Source organism: Cryptomeria japonica, chromosome 5, assembly GCF_030272615.1.
Source record: "Cryptomeria japonica chromosome 5, Sugi_1.0, whole genome shotgun sequence".
Taxonomy (NCBI): domain Eukaryota; kingdom Viridiplantae; phylum Streptophyta; class Pinopsida; order Cupressales; family Cupressaceae; genus Cryptomeria; species Cryptomeria japonica.
Genome location: NC_081409.1, coordinates 481,275,155 through 481,292,282, shown reverse-complemented (window position 1 = coordinate 481,292,282; position 17,128 = coordinate 481,275,155). Strand labels below are relative to the sequence as shown.

Genomic DNA, 17,128 nt, shown 5'->3' with positions numbered 1-17,128 from the left:
AACCTTCAAACTGTAATAACCCACCTTACTTAACCCAACAAAATTTTGACCACTTTTTTTTTTTGGTTTACTTTAATCATTTGTGTTTGATTCAATCGCATACTATGGGCATCCATCCATTAGGATTAGGCATTCATCCATCCGAGATGAGCATCTAACCATACGGGTTAGGCATCTATCTATACGGAGCAGGAGGTTTTATCTATCCAATACGGGACAGGCATCTACCCATACAGGGTAGGCATCTATCCAATTGGGATAGGAGGTGCTCTGGCCAGAGACTTAGACTCATCGGGACCATTCAAGTCCTGAGTCACTCACTAAGTACTACACTCTTCTAATAGGAGTGCACCGAGGTCGTCGTCCTTGGGAGAAATCAAAATAACATAATACAAGCTTGAATTCCACCTCGGAATTTGGCTTAAAGCCTCGGGAAGTCAAACGAATCCATATGGGATTCCTTCAGAGTATGCATTGAATTACTTTTTCCTTTTTATTATTCTTATCTTTTAAATTAGGATTCTACTCAATCCTTCTTCCTACCAAACCTAGACCCCATCCACGAACGCCTGAGTACTAGGGACAACTCCGTCCCTAGACTGCTTACATACCCGTTTTGGCACGGGATCAAGGCATAAAGTATGTAGTTCTATTTTCTACTCTATGATTTGATGTAAACTGATTAGTGGGTACACAACCCTTTCTAGGGTCAATGTCCCAAACAGTTTCTCTATGGTTGCTACCCAAGGTGGTAGCACTTAAGCAAAGGCTCAAGGTGGCCTATTGCTTGTGGGCTAAAACAACTAGATCCTAATACCTATCATGAGCATCACCCTTGACCCAATTGTCAATCGTCAACAACTCTTCAAGATTAAATCAATTTCATAAAAGCATTTCACTTAATCAACCCTAAAGGGGGTTTACTATGGTTTAAATCAACGGATGTAAAATCATTTAAGGATTATCTTGTTAGATTATCGATCCAAGGGGGATTACCCGCCCCTTGGATTTTAACTTCCAAGTCTCCCTTATTACTCCCCGACGATTTATAGGGATGATGCCACAGACATCATTGATGCAGCTTTATTAGGCATTAAGTGTAGTAGTTCAACACGATGACATTACCCGTAAGCATGACCCAAAGGCACCATAAATACCAAACGTTGCTAGGTTTTGGTTTTCCAACTTCCTTTATTTAGTTTTCTTAACTAAGAAGCTATGAAAAACATCATGCTTGAAACAATTATGAATTGAACGCACATAATTAGACATTGCAAAGCTTAATTAATTGAAATAACTACTTGATGAACCACGTGGAATAAAAATCATAACTAAATTATTTAATATCCAAGACTTGAAATGTAACTTGCATAATAATGACAATTATGAAACTCGGATATTAATAATTAAACATGTAACTTGCATGAAGATGAAGAAAATGTAACTTTGTCATCAATAAATGTAAATAATGTAAAGTAATTCACATGATGCAAGAATAGTGTAGGTTACATGCAAGGTTAAGCAATGTTTTATTTCTACCATGAGAATAATCACTTATAGAATCACTAGTCCCAAAAATAGCAATTAGCTTAGACATTTGGTTTGAATCATATTAATATGAATTAATTGCTAAAATGCCAACTAAGTGCCCCAATGGATCTTAAATAGATTGAATAATTCTAATTATAAGATTTGATATAATTTAATTTATAATTATAAAATTTACTAAAGATAAATTAATTGTAAATTTACTAAAGATAATTTAATTATGAATTTACCTAAGTTTAATTTTATTAAACTAAGATTAAAATAAAAAAAGAAATTAACAAATCCAATTGCCATTAATTAAATTTTGTAGTGGTTTTTAAAACCAAGTGGGAGTCGGGCCACGGGTCCCATCACCACTGCGGACCTGTGGGTACAGGCCCGCAGTGGTGAGGGGACAATCGTGGTCCCCTCCACTCCCTCTGCGGCCACTACCGTAACAGTGACCGCAGGGGTAGTGGGGGGTTACCACTCCCCAGCGATGCAATAACTCTGCCCGCCCCCTGCGTTGACCAATATTTCATGCAAAAATATTTTTTTTTCTTCGAATCATTGTGTATTAATTTATATGTATTTTTTTCTACATAAGTTTAATATTACAAATATATATATATCCAGTTTATTTAATAATCTAAGAGTTATTTAATAATCTAAGAGGAGTATGTATATATATATAAATGTGCTCACATCACATAAATCAAAGATATGACAATCTCAAAATTTACATAAACGTACACGTGGAAGCATAGAATGCGTGAGAGTTGAAGCGGCAATGAGGTTTGTTGGTATATGATTGTTTTACTGGCCGTCGGTTAGTTGTTGGGGAAGAAAAATACAATACCCTTTTCTTCCTTCTTCTCGAGCTCGGCAATTCCCATGCACCAAATACGTCATCATTGCCAGGCTCTGTTTGCATTTGCAGCAGAGAAAATATAACTCAACTTGTTTGTTATCGATCAAACATTAACAGAAGATACACACACACAAACACGATGGTTTGGAAAATTTTTGACAATCTTGTAGGCTGCATTCAGACCAAACCAGAGTCATCAAGGAATGGTCGGCGAGATATATTTAAACAACGGCATGAGTACGGGCCTGGTAGTAACTCCGCCAGAAATTTATATGAAGAGGAAGGGGGGGATAAAGAAGAATCTGAACGGGAAAGGCCCAAAGAAGGTGATCAATATGAATCTATAAATAAGCATCTTCACGACTTGCAATCGGAAACGGAAACGGAAACCATTGCAACTGCTCCTGGCACCAAAGCTACAGCCACAGCCACAGCCACAGCCACAGTTTTAGACCAGTCTCCAGACGGATGGCCAACTTGGCTAACTAAAATTGCTGGCGACGCTCTTGATGGATGGACTCCTAGAAGTGCAGAGTCATATGACAAACTAGACAAAGTAGGTTCCCCGCCGTCCCTCCCCTCTTTCTTTGTATTGAATGCATCCTAACTGGTAAAGCAATGGAATGCCTCCTAAACAACTGGTAAAGCTGTAAAATTTCAAATAGCAAACGCCTTGCTCACATTTGTGCATATACTCAATGCTTGACTTGCTCTTGAAACTCTTATTGCTTGCTTGGTAAATGACAAAATACAATTTAATTATATCACTACTTTTATAGCAAATCACTTCGAGAATGCCGAAATCTTGGGTTTTTTAACAGAATTACCAAACAATGATAGTGAAACTGAATTTGCCTCAATATTATCTTGCAGATTGGTCAGGGCACCTACAGCAATGTATACAAAGCTCGGGACCGTGAGACGGGGAGGATTGTTGCACTCAAAAAAGTACGATTTGACACTTCAGAGCAAGAAAGTGTAAGGTTTATGGCAAGAGAAATTAAAATCCTGCGCAGATTAGATCATCCAAATATTGTCAAACTGGAGGGGCTTGCCAAGTCAAGGATGCAGTACAGTCTGTACCTGGTCTTTGAATATATGGAATCTGATCTAGCTAGCATTATTTCAAGGGCTGATGTCAAGCTCACAGAAGCTCAGGTCAGTATCAAATCACCTCTTTCTACTTGTTTTCATTAGTTAGGTTTGTATCAATTCTCTTCAAAAAGGTAGATCAAACGACTGCCGGTATCACGATGAATTTTTCAGAAACCTGTTCTGCTCAACAAGTCCGCTGTCAATGAGCATCATCCCAAGTGCCAGCTCAAACGTCCACCAGGTACCTGGTGCATCCCAAAAATCCGGCGCTTTTGGTCGTTTTCCTTTTTTAATTTGCACGGAAGAAGCATGGAAAACTTAATATGCTTGAAGATCCCTTTAAAGGCCAAGTATTCCTCCCCTAAAATCGAGTAAGCCAGAAATAACTACAAGAGAACTAAGTGAAGACACAGGCAAGGCTTTATTTATTAATTGATGTAGATAACTGAAGAGCCCTAGCTAGGAACTTTATGAGCTTAGTGCGCGCAAACAAAGGATGAGTAATAGAACCACTCTTCTAGCTAGATGCTACGGCCATGATGTTCCCTTCCTGATGCAGACACCTCTCTATCTCTGATCTTCGATAAACAAATACGCAGCACACTAAAAGAACATATAAAAATTAATATCCTTTGAAAAACAGAGGAATTACATAGAGATTAGATTTATATTATGACAGCACTGTCTTATATCTTCTCACTTTCCATTGTGCAAACATGCTTTGCTGGGATCCGATACAGTGGAAGAGTCCACCCTAGGCAGCGAATACCTCCTCATTCCTAGAAAACAGGTCTATCGCCGGCCATACCTGGTGAGTGGAGGGAATAGGTTTGCAATTTTGCATAAAGTAAACCCCTGTAACCGCTAATCTTCTGAAGTAATTGCCGTAACAATTTGTTTAGTAGCTACGATTTGTCTATGTGGCACCCTGATGTACCTTTTACCTATTGTTGTTTTGAAGTTTTAAATGCCCTTTTGTAACCGGTTACTGCTCCACTATAGGTTACTTCTTATGTGAGATACTTTGTTACGGCTGCTGCTGTTCAGTTAGCCTCTGATTTGGTGGTGAATTGTTGAATGGTTTACATCGCTCCCCCATGTCCAGTACTTCCCAGTCCCATGTCCAGTACTTCCCAATTTATGACCACTTTTGTCATCTTCCTTTCTAACTCACATAAAACTTTGCTTTTCTTCAACTTTTTTCTTCTTTGCAGTTCTGAATTGACTGCTTCTCACCATCTCATGTTTTATCACCAGACACTAAGCGGATTGCTTCCACATCTCCATTCTAGTGCACAACACCTCGGTTAACCTCTTTTCACTTAGTGTCCTTAGGAGGACTTTCCTGATTCCTCTTCTGCACTATCCATGTTTTTCAAAGATGACTATAGTTGTTTGAAGAAAAATTTGACCTCTACACCCTACTTTAGGTGTTCCTGTAGGAACACCTTTCCTTTCTCCTTTACATATTTAGCTTTGAAAATCCACATTCTTCTCAGCTACTTCTTTTGCAACACTTCCTTCACTTGTGTTCTCTTTGGATAACTTACCTTAAAAAGCACTGCAAGCATGCTCTGTTTAAAGTCATCTACATTCTGATTGCTTATTTCAAACTCTTAAAAGTCTCTTCTTCATCATCTATGTGATCTAGCCTCACATCTTTTCCACTTTTTCATTATTTCTGAATGATATTTAGCCATCCTCTTCACTCCATCCTTTGTCTCTATGTTACTTGCTTCCTCTGTTCTCCAAACTTCGATTGGTTTTTGTTAGGACAGCAAAAGATTCTTCTTCTATCTTCAGCTTGACAGAGATTAGTAAAACTTCAGTGCTGCTTTCTACTTCTTATTCTTGCTCCTATAAAAGACTCAGTGTGAACTTCTTTGCTTCTTTTTCAAGCATTTATGTGTTGGCCTTTTCATTATATACAGCTTTTTTATTAAATTGTCAAGGTCTGTGACACACATTTGTAGGCATGGTCATCTTCATCATGAGAGTTCCTCCATACTCCGATTCTTCAGTGTGATTAGCAGATGCATCCAATTCTTAATCAGCTTGTATAACATGAGTGCTGCCATCACTCCTCTTTCTACCGTCTTCTTGTGGTTGTGAGTATTCACTTGACCACATCAGAAACATGTACCACCCAATGGTCTATCTCTTCCTCTTGATAGATATGTTCCCTTTTTTTAGATGGTTAAAGGTGAAGTCTCATTATCGAAGAATCGTAAAAAATTCACTTGGTGTTGTTGAGATTTTTTATAAATATTTTAAATTGGGTGGTTCTATTAATTTTGTTATGTAGTTTAAATTAACAAATTGAAGCTCCAAAATTTATGGAAGCTAGCTGTCTCGTGAATTTTGTTATTATGCATATTCAATTCAACAAAGTAGCTAAATATAAAATGATAAAATAATTAATTGGTGGGAATTTAAAAAATTCAGATGATTGACAAGTGGCAAAAAAAACCTAAGATGGTGGAAATATTTCTAGCCCTACCCTAAATGTACCCACTCAAATCTTCAAACTAAAAAGTAGGGACTGCTATTATTCAAGGAAAGATTCTAATTAATCCTGCAACATTTATAACCTTTTGCTTCATGAGACCTCAGTCTTACAAAATAGACCCTGAAGCCCCCAACATGAAACCCCAGCCTAATTTTGGTCTTGTGAAATACTAGCTTCAGCCCTTTGTAAATCTTGATACCTTCGAGTGCTAGACATATTTTACCCCTGTTAAATTTTCCTCTATCTTATTTTGCTGCTTTCTAAACAGCTTCTCCTCAGTCTTTAAGGCATAATATGCCTAACCATACCCACTTTAATTTGAATTGGTTCAGCAAGGAGCAGAAGTCTTAGCCCACTGAGGCATTTAGTAACTGCTTTGCTCTCTTCTTGCATATTTGTTCTGATTTGTAAGCATAAAAAAAATTCAGTATACTCTTGTATAGACAATTCCTTTTATTTCAAAACTTCTGTTGGTGATCTCTGGGCGAGAACTTTGACTTGTCTTCTCCACAATTGTTGAATGTTATCCCACCATAGTACAGCATGTGACAACAAACTTGACCCTTCTACTATTAGGACTAGTAACATTTGCTAGGTTTTGTCAAAATGCTCTTAGTTCCCCTTATGCATGTGCTAGGGTTTTTGAAAATTTGCCTAAGTGTCAAAAAGGCTTACGTTACCTTTGGCCTGTTTCCCTTTCGTTACAATCTTGTGTTGACTCGTTGAACCAGTCGGCAAGGTCTTTACTTATGACTTTATATGTCATTTGTTAACCGGCCCCTCGTGTTAGAAATGAGATTTTCTACTAGTTGCATATTTTTCCAATTATCTATGGTCTTAGCTTATTCCTAAGTTTCCTAGCGACTAAATTTCTCATGATCACTTTGACCCTTATCTTTTGCCTAAGTATCCACATGCCTTTTTTATATCACTTAAGTTTTGTTTTATCCCTCGCCCCCACGCGGGCTTTTTCAAGACCCCAAATAAGCTGAGGGGTTTAGGGGTAACATCTGATGGTTTCAATTCTTGGTATCTCATGGCTCCACAAGGATGTCATGACAGTAGAGATTGCGGTGCGGGGTAGCGGGGAAAGCATTTTGTGTTGTAAAGTGTATGCCCCTCATTCCCGTGCGATGAAATTCGAAGTCAAGAAATCACTGAAGGATGGAGGGGTGAAAACATCGTGCTGAATGGAGTTATCCCTCTACCATGTAGGAGAAAAGTCAAAGAGTAGGTTGTGACGAGGGGTAGAGGGGGAACTGAGATAGAAGGAAGTTCTTCCCCTCCGCCCTGCGAGTGAAACAAAGAAGAAGAATAGAACCCACGGGCTAGAGGGATGAAATGATAAGAGAATAAATGTTCCCCTCTACCCCGCGGCGATGAATTAAGGTAGAGAAAGGTGATGCAGGATGGAGGGGTAAAGAATAGAATGAGAAAAGGAAGATGATGAAGACAAAAGGCTGCTACATCAGCAAGTTAGAGGAGGTCAAGGTTTCATCTCAGCCGTTCGTTGCAAAATCAAGGGTTGGCTGCGGGGCATAAATCTAAATTTTTACAATTCATTTGGCCATTACGGAATCAGGAGATCAAGAGAACAAGATTTCCAGAGGAGCATGAATTTGAAGTAGTAGAATCATCTGGCAAAGCTTTTGAAGACAAGTAAGTAACGCCATCATTCTCGTTGTTTTCTAAATTTAGTCTATAGAATTTAGGAGAATTGATTAGTAGGGTAATTGAGTTCACCAAATAGAGGAAATATAAACCCTAGCAAAAAGCATTGACTTCCAAAAGGAAAACCACAACTGAACCAACCGCAGAGAAGACTCCTCAACAAGGTGAGAGTTCAAAACCTAAGAGAAAGAAAGTAACTAACCTATAATAAAACCCCACCTGTGGTAGCTGTGAATGTAGAAACCCTAGAAAAACAAGTCAGAGTAGTTGGCTGAAATTGAGAGCAAGAAGGAGGTTAGGAGTTTGCATCAGGACCTGCTAGAAATTTTCAAGAGTTCTATCATGCAAGATTCATTGAAGAAAGTTTTTAATGACAAGTGCATCAAATGTGGAGATGCTCAGACTCAAGAAAGAGGGTGGGATATTTTCTAGTTTTTCTATGGTAATAGAGATAAGGACACACCAATGTCGAACCCTTGGACTTTGGATGTTAGTAAATTGGTGGTGCCACACATTTTTGTAGAGCTTGAGTTGATCAGAGTCATGGCAAGAAGATATCATCCAATTTGACAATTAGAACCATCGAGGGAAATATCATGGTGGATATAATTAAAGAGGCTATAGCATCATGTTTTGACTCGAACAAAGAAGCTTTGGGGGAGATTAACTTAGCTAAGTTTGAAGATGAATACAACAAGAAGAAATTTATTTCTAAGGAGGGATGAAATCCCAAGATATAGGAAGAAAATGTACCAGGGTCAAAGAATTAATTGTTCTTAGTTACAGTTAGAACTAGAGCCTTTTCATTTGGTCACTTTTGAGCATTCCTTTGTCAGAACCTACTATGCACCATGCCAAATTCTGGGAATTGATGCACAAAAGACCAAGATTCTTGTAAACCTGATGTTAATGGCAATGTGAATCCAACATTCTCATGTAAATGAATTATATGACTTTGCCACCTATATTCAAGATCAATTGCATGAAGGATTGATGAGGGTGAAGAACAACCAATTTGTGGTGGTTTTTAAACACTACTCCCTCTTATGTCACCTCATCCTTTCCAAAATAGAACATGGAACCCAAGCCTCGTACTTGTTATGTTTGATCCTCAAGGTGAGCAGTGGCCAGTGCAGAGATGGACCCATGTTTGGGACATATGATCCAGAAGTTCTGATTATGTGGTGTTTTTTAATCACTTTGCTATGAAAGTTTTGAGGTGGTGTGGTCTAGAGTGCCAAAGATTACTAGAGACAATTGAGAGGGCCCTAAGAGCCAAGGACAAGAAGCCAACAGAAGGGAAATTGCCAAAAAATGCTCTCTCACAACTTTGGTGATTTTTTCTTTTTTGCTGAGTATACAATGATGAGAGTATATGGGTGCCCCCAAGCAGCACATCAGTTACCAGTTGTTGTTCCCCCAAGATTGGCTCTTATGGAGTTTTTGTGGCAATTGATATGGATGGAGAAGAAGTGGGTGGAGCCAGAGAGAAAGGGAACTCATCTACCTAGATACATCCAGTTCAATGATTTTGTTGTAGGATGTGAATCTTTGGAAAAGGTCCAGGGATTCATAAGAGAACATTACCGCCTAAAGAGTGGTAAGATAAGAGATTATGATTTGGAAGGGTATATTACCCACTTCAGGGTAAATAAAATGAAGAGAAAAGCCTATGCCCATGAAGCTTTTGAGTTTGAAGATTTGGGAAGAAATTGCAGCCTTGAACAAGCCCTCAATAACAGAAGAAAGTGGAATATTTTAGAGAGGCTTAAAAGGGAGAAGAAGCAAAATGATCCTAAGTTCTCAGGTTTTTGTGCAAATGTCAAAAATCCTACTTTGAGGATGCAATTGAAATTGCAAAATTTTGAGCAATTGTATACCCAAGCTGAAGGGGAGTCACCTAGGCCAAAGGAGGAAAGGCTCACATATCAACCATCAAAGCCCATGATGGTTGCAAGCAAAGGGAAACAGATTATGGACCAAGAACAACAGGAGGCTCAAGCTGATCCTCAGATGGATCCACCCCTTAAAAGGGTTGAGACTGAACCTATCAGAATTGTGGAGATAGAAGATGATGAAGAAGAAGAGATGGATTAACCTCCCTTATCCCCTCCGAGGGATATGTTTCATAATGAAGAGGAGGAAGAAGGGCCCATGGATGCTAAAAGGGCTCTTATGCCAAATGTTATTTTGTTAGAAGAAGTGGAAGATGAAAGAATGATTGCTGCTCTACAGTTTGTTTTCGGATGATGAGTTCATTAAAACTTTCGAGTTTAAGAGCTTCTTGTTGCAAGCAAAATTGAAAGAGTTATTAGAGGAGTAAGCAGCAAAATGGATCAGGAGAACATTGACATCACTCCTAATGAGGCCAGGAGGATGGTTAAAGAAAGTGGGATGCTATAAGTCCCAGATTAGGATTTAAAAGAAATTTATAATGTTAGATACAGTAATAAAGCAGGAAGATCCTAAATTTGCCAAAGAATTCACTACAGACAAGAGCACCAGAGGGACATGGTATAACCCCAGTTTCAAGGTGCTGGACCAATGGTCTAAGGAACCTGGAACAAATAAGCCCAAGCTGGTGGAAGGTGTAGAAGAAAAGGTGGGAGATGCTATAATAAGAACATTGAGAGACACCTCAACTGGAGAGGCTGCCATAGTAGCAGCCCACTCAGCCTTATTTGCACAAGCTGTTGCCAAGGAAGAGGAGAAAAGACATGAGGCATTAAAAAGAAGACATGTCGCTTTGAATGCAGCTTTCAATGATATATATATGGAAAACATCAGATTGAACAAGGAATTAGCTAAGAAGGAAACAAATGCATATTCTTCCATTGCAGTGATTGAGCATAAACCTCCTCCTCAGACTCCAAGTGGCCAGATAGAGTTTGTTGCAAAGGATGACATTGCTCCCATTTCCCCCTATGAGATTGAGAAACTCAGAGATGAGAATAAGGCTTTGGGGCAAATGATTAAAAAGAGGGAGAAAATGTTGTATGAAGTAGAGGCAAAAGTAAAAGAAAAATCTTTGCATGTAATGACACAGACCATTGAGCTTTTATTGCAAGAAATTTTGAATAAGTTAAATGATGTATATAATTCTTATTAGACCCTTGCACTCACGGTACAACAATGCAAAAACTCTGTGGAAATCTTAAAGCCTTTGTATGAAAGATGGCAGCCACAGACCCAAACTGTGAATGATTTGGAGATGGCTACCCAGAATCTTCCCAATGCTCCTCCTTCCATCTTCCAAACATGTAAAATGGTGACTATGATGATTAAGGAATTCCCATTCCTTGAAGCAAACGAGAAGGCAATAAGGGAGAAAATTGATTCATTTAATGAGTCCAGGCATTGGATTATTCCTGATATTTTGCTTGGGGATGGAAGCATAAAAACTCTACAACAATGGACAAGTGAGTTTAAGGACATGATTCCCATTGCTCTGCAAAACATTGATGATGATCAAAAGCTGCAATTACCAATATACTACACAATGTTTGATAAGATCATTGCAACAGACCTGAGATTTGGTAGGTTTATTATAGAAGCCATGAAATGTCATTGATAACAAGTGCAGGGAAAGTCCTAATAGAGTGCAGTAGATATGCAATCTCCGAACTCTTTTCATGAAATGTACTTGTTATGCCCTGCATATCCTCCCCCATCATTTTTCTTTGTTGTTAAAAAATGTGGGTCCCTTTTTTTTCTTTCTTCTCTATTTTCTCTTGTTTTGTTTTTCCAGGATTTCGAGTTTTTGAAACCTCGAGATGTCTCTTTGCGTTCCTTCATTTTTTGTTTCGCTTCAAAACTTCGGGTTCCCGAAATCTCGAAGCGTTTCCTTTTTGTTCGTTTGGCTTCGATGTTCTGGAATCTCGAAACCCCAAAGCCTTCATTGTTTTTCTTGTGCCCTTCGAGATCCCGTGTTTCCTGAATCCCAGGGTCTTGCCTCATTTGTTTTGTTTAAGCCTCGGGATCCCGTGTTTCTGGAATCCCGAGTTTCTCTTCGTTTTGTTCCAACACCTTCGAACTTCGGAGTCTTGAAGTGTTGTCTTGCTTGCCCGTTGGAGCCTCGGGACCCCAGAACCCCGAAATCTTGAGTTTCTCCTTGTCTTGTTCTTCTTCGGAGTTTCGAAACTTCGGAGTTCGGAAGTCACTTATCTAGTGACCTCGGGAATCTGGGATCCCGGAACCTCGGAGTGTGTTTCGGTCTCTGTGCTTTGGGTCGTATGTGTTGGGATTAATGAACACTGAGAGGGGGGTGTTGGTTCCCAAACCAACAGTCCTCGGGTTCTAGAGGAATTGCCACTAACTCGTCAACAAACTCGGGAAAGGGTTTGGCCAACGAACGAGATTCAATCACAAGACTGAGATCTCTTGCACTTCTAGCTCTGCGAGACCAAGGCGGGTTAACCTATGTAATGTCCTAATAACTCCAGCTTCTACGTCGTGCACACGGCCACCTCAATTGTAAGGCCACTCAGAGACATCCATTTCCCAGGCATATGGGCCCTATGCACTTGGAGTGGCGCACCTCGCACAGAAAAGCCAACCTCGACCGCACAGAACAATTTTCCGTTGCCCAGCTCTCTCGCCAAGCGCCAACAAAGAACATCGCGCTGGAAGGAAAAGATGTGTGCAAGTCGAAACGTGGCGTCAAGGAGCTCCGGTTCACAAGCACCTGGGAAGAACATCCCGTACGGAACCCTTTACCCGAAAACTCCAAGACGACCTCGCTCGCGACACATCTATCTGAACAGGCGACACCGTGCACGCAACTACCTCAATTGTAAGGCCACTCAAAGACATCCATTTCCAAGGTATATGGCCCCTACACACATGTTGTGGTGCAACCCGCACAGACGAGCACATCTCGACCGATTCACAAATCATTCCCTTCCAAGCGTGACTTGGGTAACCATTCTCTGTGACCAGTGCGACCCTCCCAATGGGGGAACAGGACCCTCCGCGGGCTAGAGCACGACGACAAGGGGCCTCGGTTCATAGGAGCTTGGGAAGAACATCCTGTACGGAACCCTTTACCCAAAAACCACTGAACCGTCGATGCTCGCGATAGTCATGCCGTGAGAGAGTGCACTGTGCACGCGACCGAGTAAGGCCACTCAGAGACATCCATTTCCTAGGCATATGCCCCCTACGCACTTTTGGTGGTGCACCCCGCACGAACAATCCCGCCTCGACTAGCTTGAACTCTTTGACATTATATTTACAGCAGAACATCCTAATGAAAGATACTAAGGAAGATGGATAAACTCCTGGTTATGGCTTTAACCTTAGTTTGTAAGCATCTAAGCATTCATTGAGGAGGGGGGATTGTACTACACTAATCCTACTCCTAATGCAGAAATAAAAGAGATTTTGAGAAAGGAAAGATTCTGAAAACTGGAAGCAACAACCATGACCAGTGCCTTGTATGGGCAGTAGAGTTAACCTCACAACATGCAGATTTAACATTCAAATAGGGCAACATGCAACCTTTGAGCTTTGAATGTTAATGCATTACATCAACATTCAGTAATGTATATCTGAAGAATCTCAGATATACACAACACTATTCCTACACCTTGAAGAATCAAATTATTCTCTTCTTTGAAGAGAAGCAAACAACAAGATATACACCTGACTTGTAGGGACAAAACAAAAGACCCTTGATCATTTCATTTCATAAAATAGAGCATACATAAGAGAGACAGCTGCAACTAAAACCTCTAAAACATATTTGTATTTAGGTTACAAATTACTTGAAACATTAAGAAACTACAGACTGAAAGAAAACTAAGTCGTCATGAAAAAACTTGCACTATGCACATGGAAAGACTTGCTTCCAGAAAATTTACAATCAGAATTCCCTCATTCTCAATGGCCCTCAATTCCCTTTTATAAGCACAAGGGAGCAAAAACAAGCTTCAGGCCAAGAGGACACTTGTCAAAATTACATTGCATTACAATTTGCCCTAAGGCTTTTTGTCCTTGTTACTCATCATGCAATCCTCTTTGTTGCATTAATGCAGGTGGTTGAGAGGTCGTCAGCCTAGGAGCTGGGACCACGAGTTCATGAACAAATTAGGGGTAGCTATCTCGAGCCACATAGAGATCTACCACATTTAGTTCATCCTTTACTGCATCTTGACTGACTTCTGAATCTAGATTACTATACTTAGTAATCTATACCTGCTCTGTGTCCTTTCATCTTCTCGGTTGGTGACCCTCTCTGGCATGTGGCAGTGAAATCTCACCGACTGATCTTCTGATTTCATGGAGCTGCTTGACCATTCCTTTGTCCAATCTTCATTAAATGCGAGCCCCCCTTGGGGTCCGTCGCTGCGATCAGATCTAATTTGGTTGCAAAAATTTACTTCAATCTTTGTCGGCATCATCTCTCCCTTGGACAAATGGAATTCGGTCAATCTGCACGTGCCACGTCCTCAAAATATTCCCCTCCGTCCTCGGTTAACCTTCGTTAGCCCTCCACGTGGACAATTTGACCATCAGGCTGTGCTCTGCAAATCGCATAACATGTGTTTTATGCACCCCTATGGTTCCATCATTTGGTCTTCAGCGTCGCGGGATAACAGGCTGCATCGCTCTTTGTCTTACTTATCCCACGGCCTTTTCCTTATCCTCGAGGGAATGCACGGGATAAGGTAAAGTTGTAAACCCTGTCCTTCACTTCATCTTCTTATCTTTCTTATTTCACGCTGCACCTTTGGCATCTTGAAGACGCTATGGGATAAGCCTTTTTTCCTCTTTCTTCTATTGACTTCTTATCGCGCGACCATGTGAAAAAAAGCTTTTAGCCTCGCGAGATAAGCCCCTTGTCTCAACATTTTCTTATCCTGCGGCCCTTTTTGACTGATGGGGACCCCCGCGGGATAAGGAAGTCTTTCTTTCCTTGGCTTGCAATCTTATCCCGCGCCGTTTCTTTAGCATCTTGGAAATTCCGCGGGATAACATTTTCTCTGCTTCAACTACGCACCATCTCTTATCCTGCGGCCCATCTCTTATCCCAGCGAGAACGTGCGGGATAAGAAATCCTTTCATTTTTGACCTGTGCTCTTATCCCGCTACACCTCTTGGACTAGTGAAATTCCTCGCGAGATAAACCTCTCTTCAATGTTCCTTGACCATCCTTATCCCGCATGGCCAAACTATTCATTGAAGAATGGTGTGGGATAAGCTTAAGTGCTTACTTGATCATTCATTACTCCTTGTCCCACGCGACCCTTTGGCTACCATGAAGATGCCACGGGATAAGCCTTCCCTAAGCCTTCCCTTTGTGCAGTGATCTCGCCTTATCTCGCATGACCCAAAGAAACGGGACTCGAACTCGGCTCGGACTTGGACTCGGGACTCGGCGTCAGACTCGGCTCCAGACTCGGCTGGATTCGGGAAAGTGAAAAACTCAAGAAATTTAGAGATTTTTAAAGATTTAAAACTTGTTTCAGGCACCCTTTATTGAATACACCTTAAAGACACTAACATCATCAAACTCGGCTCATTTGATTACATACACAAGTATACATCAATCACATAAGCATAAACGCAAATTGTAGCTGAAGGAAATAACAAACATAGATATATAAATATTGTCAAATGTATACAATATTACAAAACTCATGGAATAAAAAATCCATGTCATCATATGGTCATCATCAAATGTTTCATACAAATACCAAAGGTAAATACAACTACAAGCCTATGGCTCAGAGGAGCCTGCACCCTCTGGCCCCGGCCCCGGCCCCGGCCCCCTGCGAAGGCATCTAAGGTAGGTCCTGGATGATTCGACAGCCATAGCCGCTCCCCGTGACACCATGCCATGCTCACCAACATCAGGAACATCCGTGTCACTATCTGCCTCTGAATCTCCTGTCTGTGCCCGTGCTCTCCGCTCCTCCTCTACCATGGCTACAGTCTCAGCCTCTATATCTACCTGGTCGATCCAATCAGTGTCAGACTCAGAGCTTAAATTTTCCCTACTTCAATCGACGGTTTGGGGGCAGCGCCCCCAAGGTGGGGTCAAGGGGCATCGCTGACATGTTATTATTTAATAAAGGTGTCGGGTGTTATTTTTCTATTGGTTGACATGTTGTAACCCTAATTTTTCTCATTCTCAGGCGAAGGTTGTAGTGAACAAAGATGATACCATTCATTTAAAAAAAACTTTTTAAAATGTATTTTTTTTGTCATTTTACTAACACAGCCAGTAGCCGAGTTTGAGGTTTGGGACTCACCGAGTTAGGCGAGTTTGAGCCAAACTCGCCTACTCGGCGAGTTTGGCGAGTTTGCTTGCCAGACTCAGATGAGTCCGAGTTCGAGCCCCAAAGACTCAGCGAGCATGACTCAGACTTGGACTCACCTAATGACTCGGACTCGGATTTGCTGAGTTTAGGTGGGTCCGGGCGAGTCCCGTTTCTATGGCGTGACCTTTTGGATGATCACCTTGCCTCACGGGATAACAAATGGTCTTACCGCTAGCCAGTAAGAATGAACCATGGAGACCGGCTCGCCAAGGACATGAAACCCATCAGCCGGTGAAGCCATAAGTGAGTTGACTGGGTGGACCAGTCAACTCAAAAATAGATTTTCGGAGCCCAAAAAGACTCCCTCCTGCACTGCAAAATACTTAGCCACCTGCTACTGACTCAACGGTCAATAACACGCTGCCCAAATACTCAAGGCGGTCAATAACACGATTGATGTTAGGAACAGGGTCAATAAAAATGACCTTTTAGTCAATTTTGATGTGGTTTCCCTCTTCACCATGGTCCCTATTCTCAACTCCATAGAGCTCATTAGACAAAAGACAAACAATGAGATCACCAACTTGGTTGAGTTGTGTCTAAGATCAAATTCTTCCACTTTCCAATATACAATACAATTTATGAATAATTAGATGAAGTTGGATGGGATCTCCTTTATCCCCCATTTTCACCAATATCTCTATGGATCAATTTGAAGATCTAGCCCTTCATTCTTGGCCCCTCAAACCAAAGTGGTGGAAACACCATGTCCATGACACTAACATTTGTTGACCCCATGATCAAGAAAATCTTGAAGATTTCAACTCTCACTTGAACAACTTATCTCCTCACTTGTTGGGATCTCCTTTATCTCCCATTGTCGCCAATATCTATATGGATCAATTTGAAGATCTAGCCCTCCATTCTTGGCCCCTCAAACCAAAGTGGTGAAAACACTATGTTGATGACACTAACATTTGTTGGCCCCATGATCAAGAAAATCTTGAACATATCAACTCTCACTTGAACAACTTATCTCCTCACATCTCCTTCACCGAAGAGATAGAAGATGACAACTAGCTCCCCTTCTTAGACATTATCCTCATCAAAAATCCAAATGGCTCTATAGCTAGACGAGTCTTCCACAAATATACACACATAGATCTCTACCTTCATGCCCCATCCCATCAA

The 17,128-nt window shown here is 40.8% G+C and overlaps 1 protein-coding gene across 2 annotated transcripts in view; it reads left to right on the top strand.

The window, feature by feature from the left end:
• The first annotated feature begins 2,354 nt into the window (after positions 1-2,354).
• Positions 2,355-17,128, top strand: part of LOC131030762 (probable serine/threonine-protein kinase At1g54610) — a 201,618-nt gene continuing 186,844 nt past the window's right edge. For both annotated transcript variants that reach the window (XM_057961678.2, XM_057961680.2), the window contains exons 1-2: positions 2,355-2,954; positions 3,272-3,556. In XM_057961678.2, the coding sequence (XP_057817661.2) occupies positions 2,538-2,954; positions 3,272-3,556 (702 nt within the window). In that variant the 5' untranslated portion in view covers positions 2,355-2,537. The remainder of the gene's footprint in view (positions 2,955-3,271; positions 3,557-17,128) is intronic.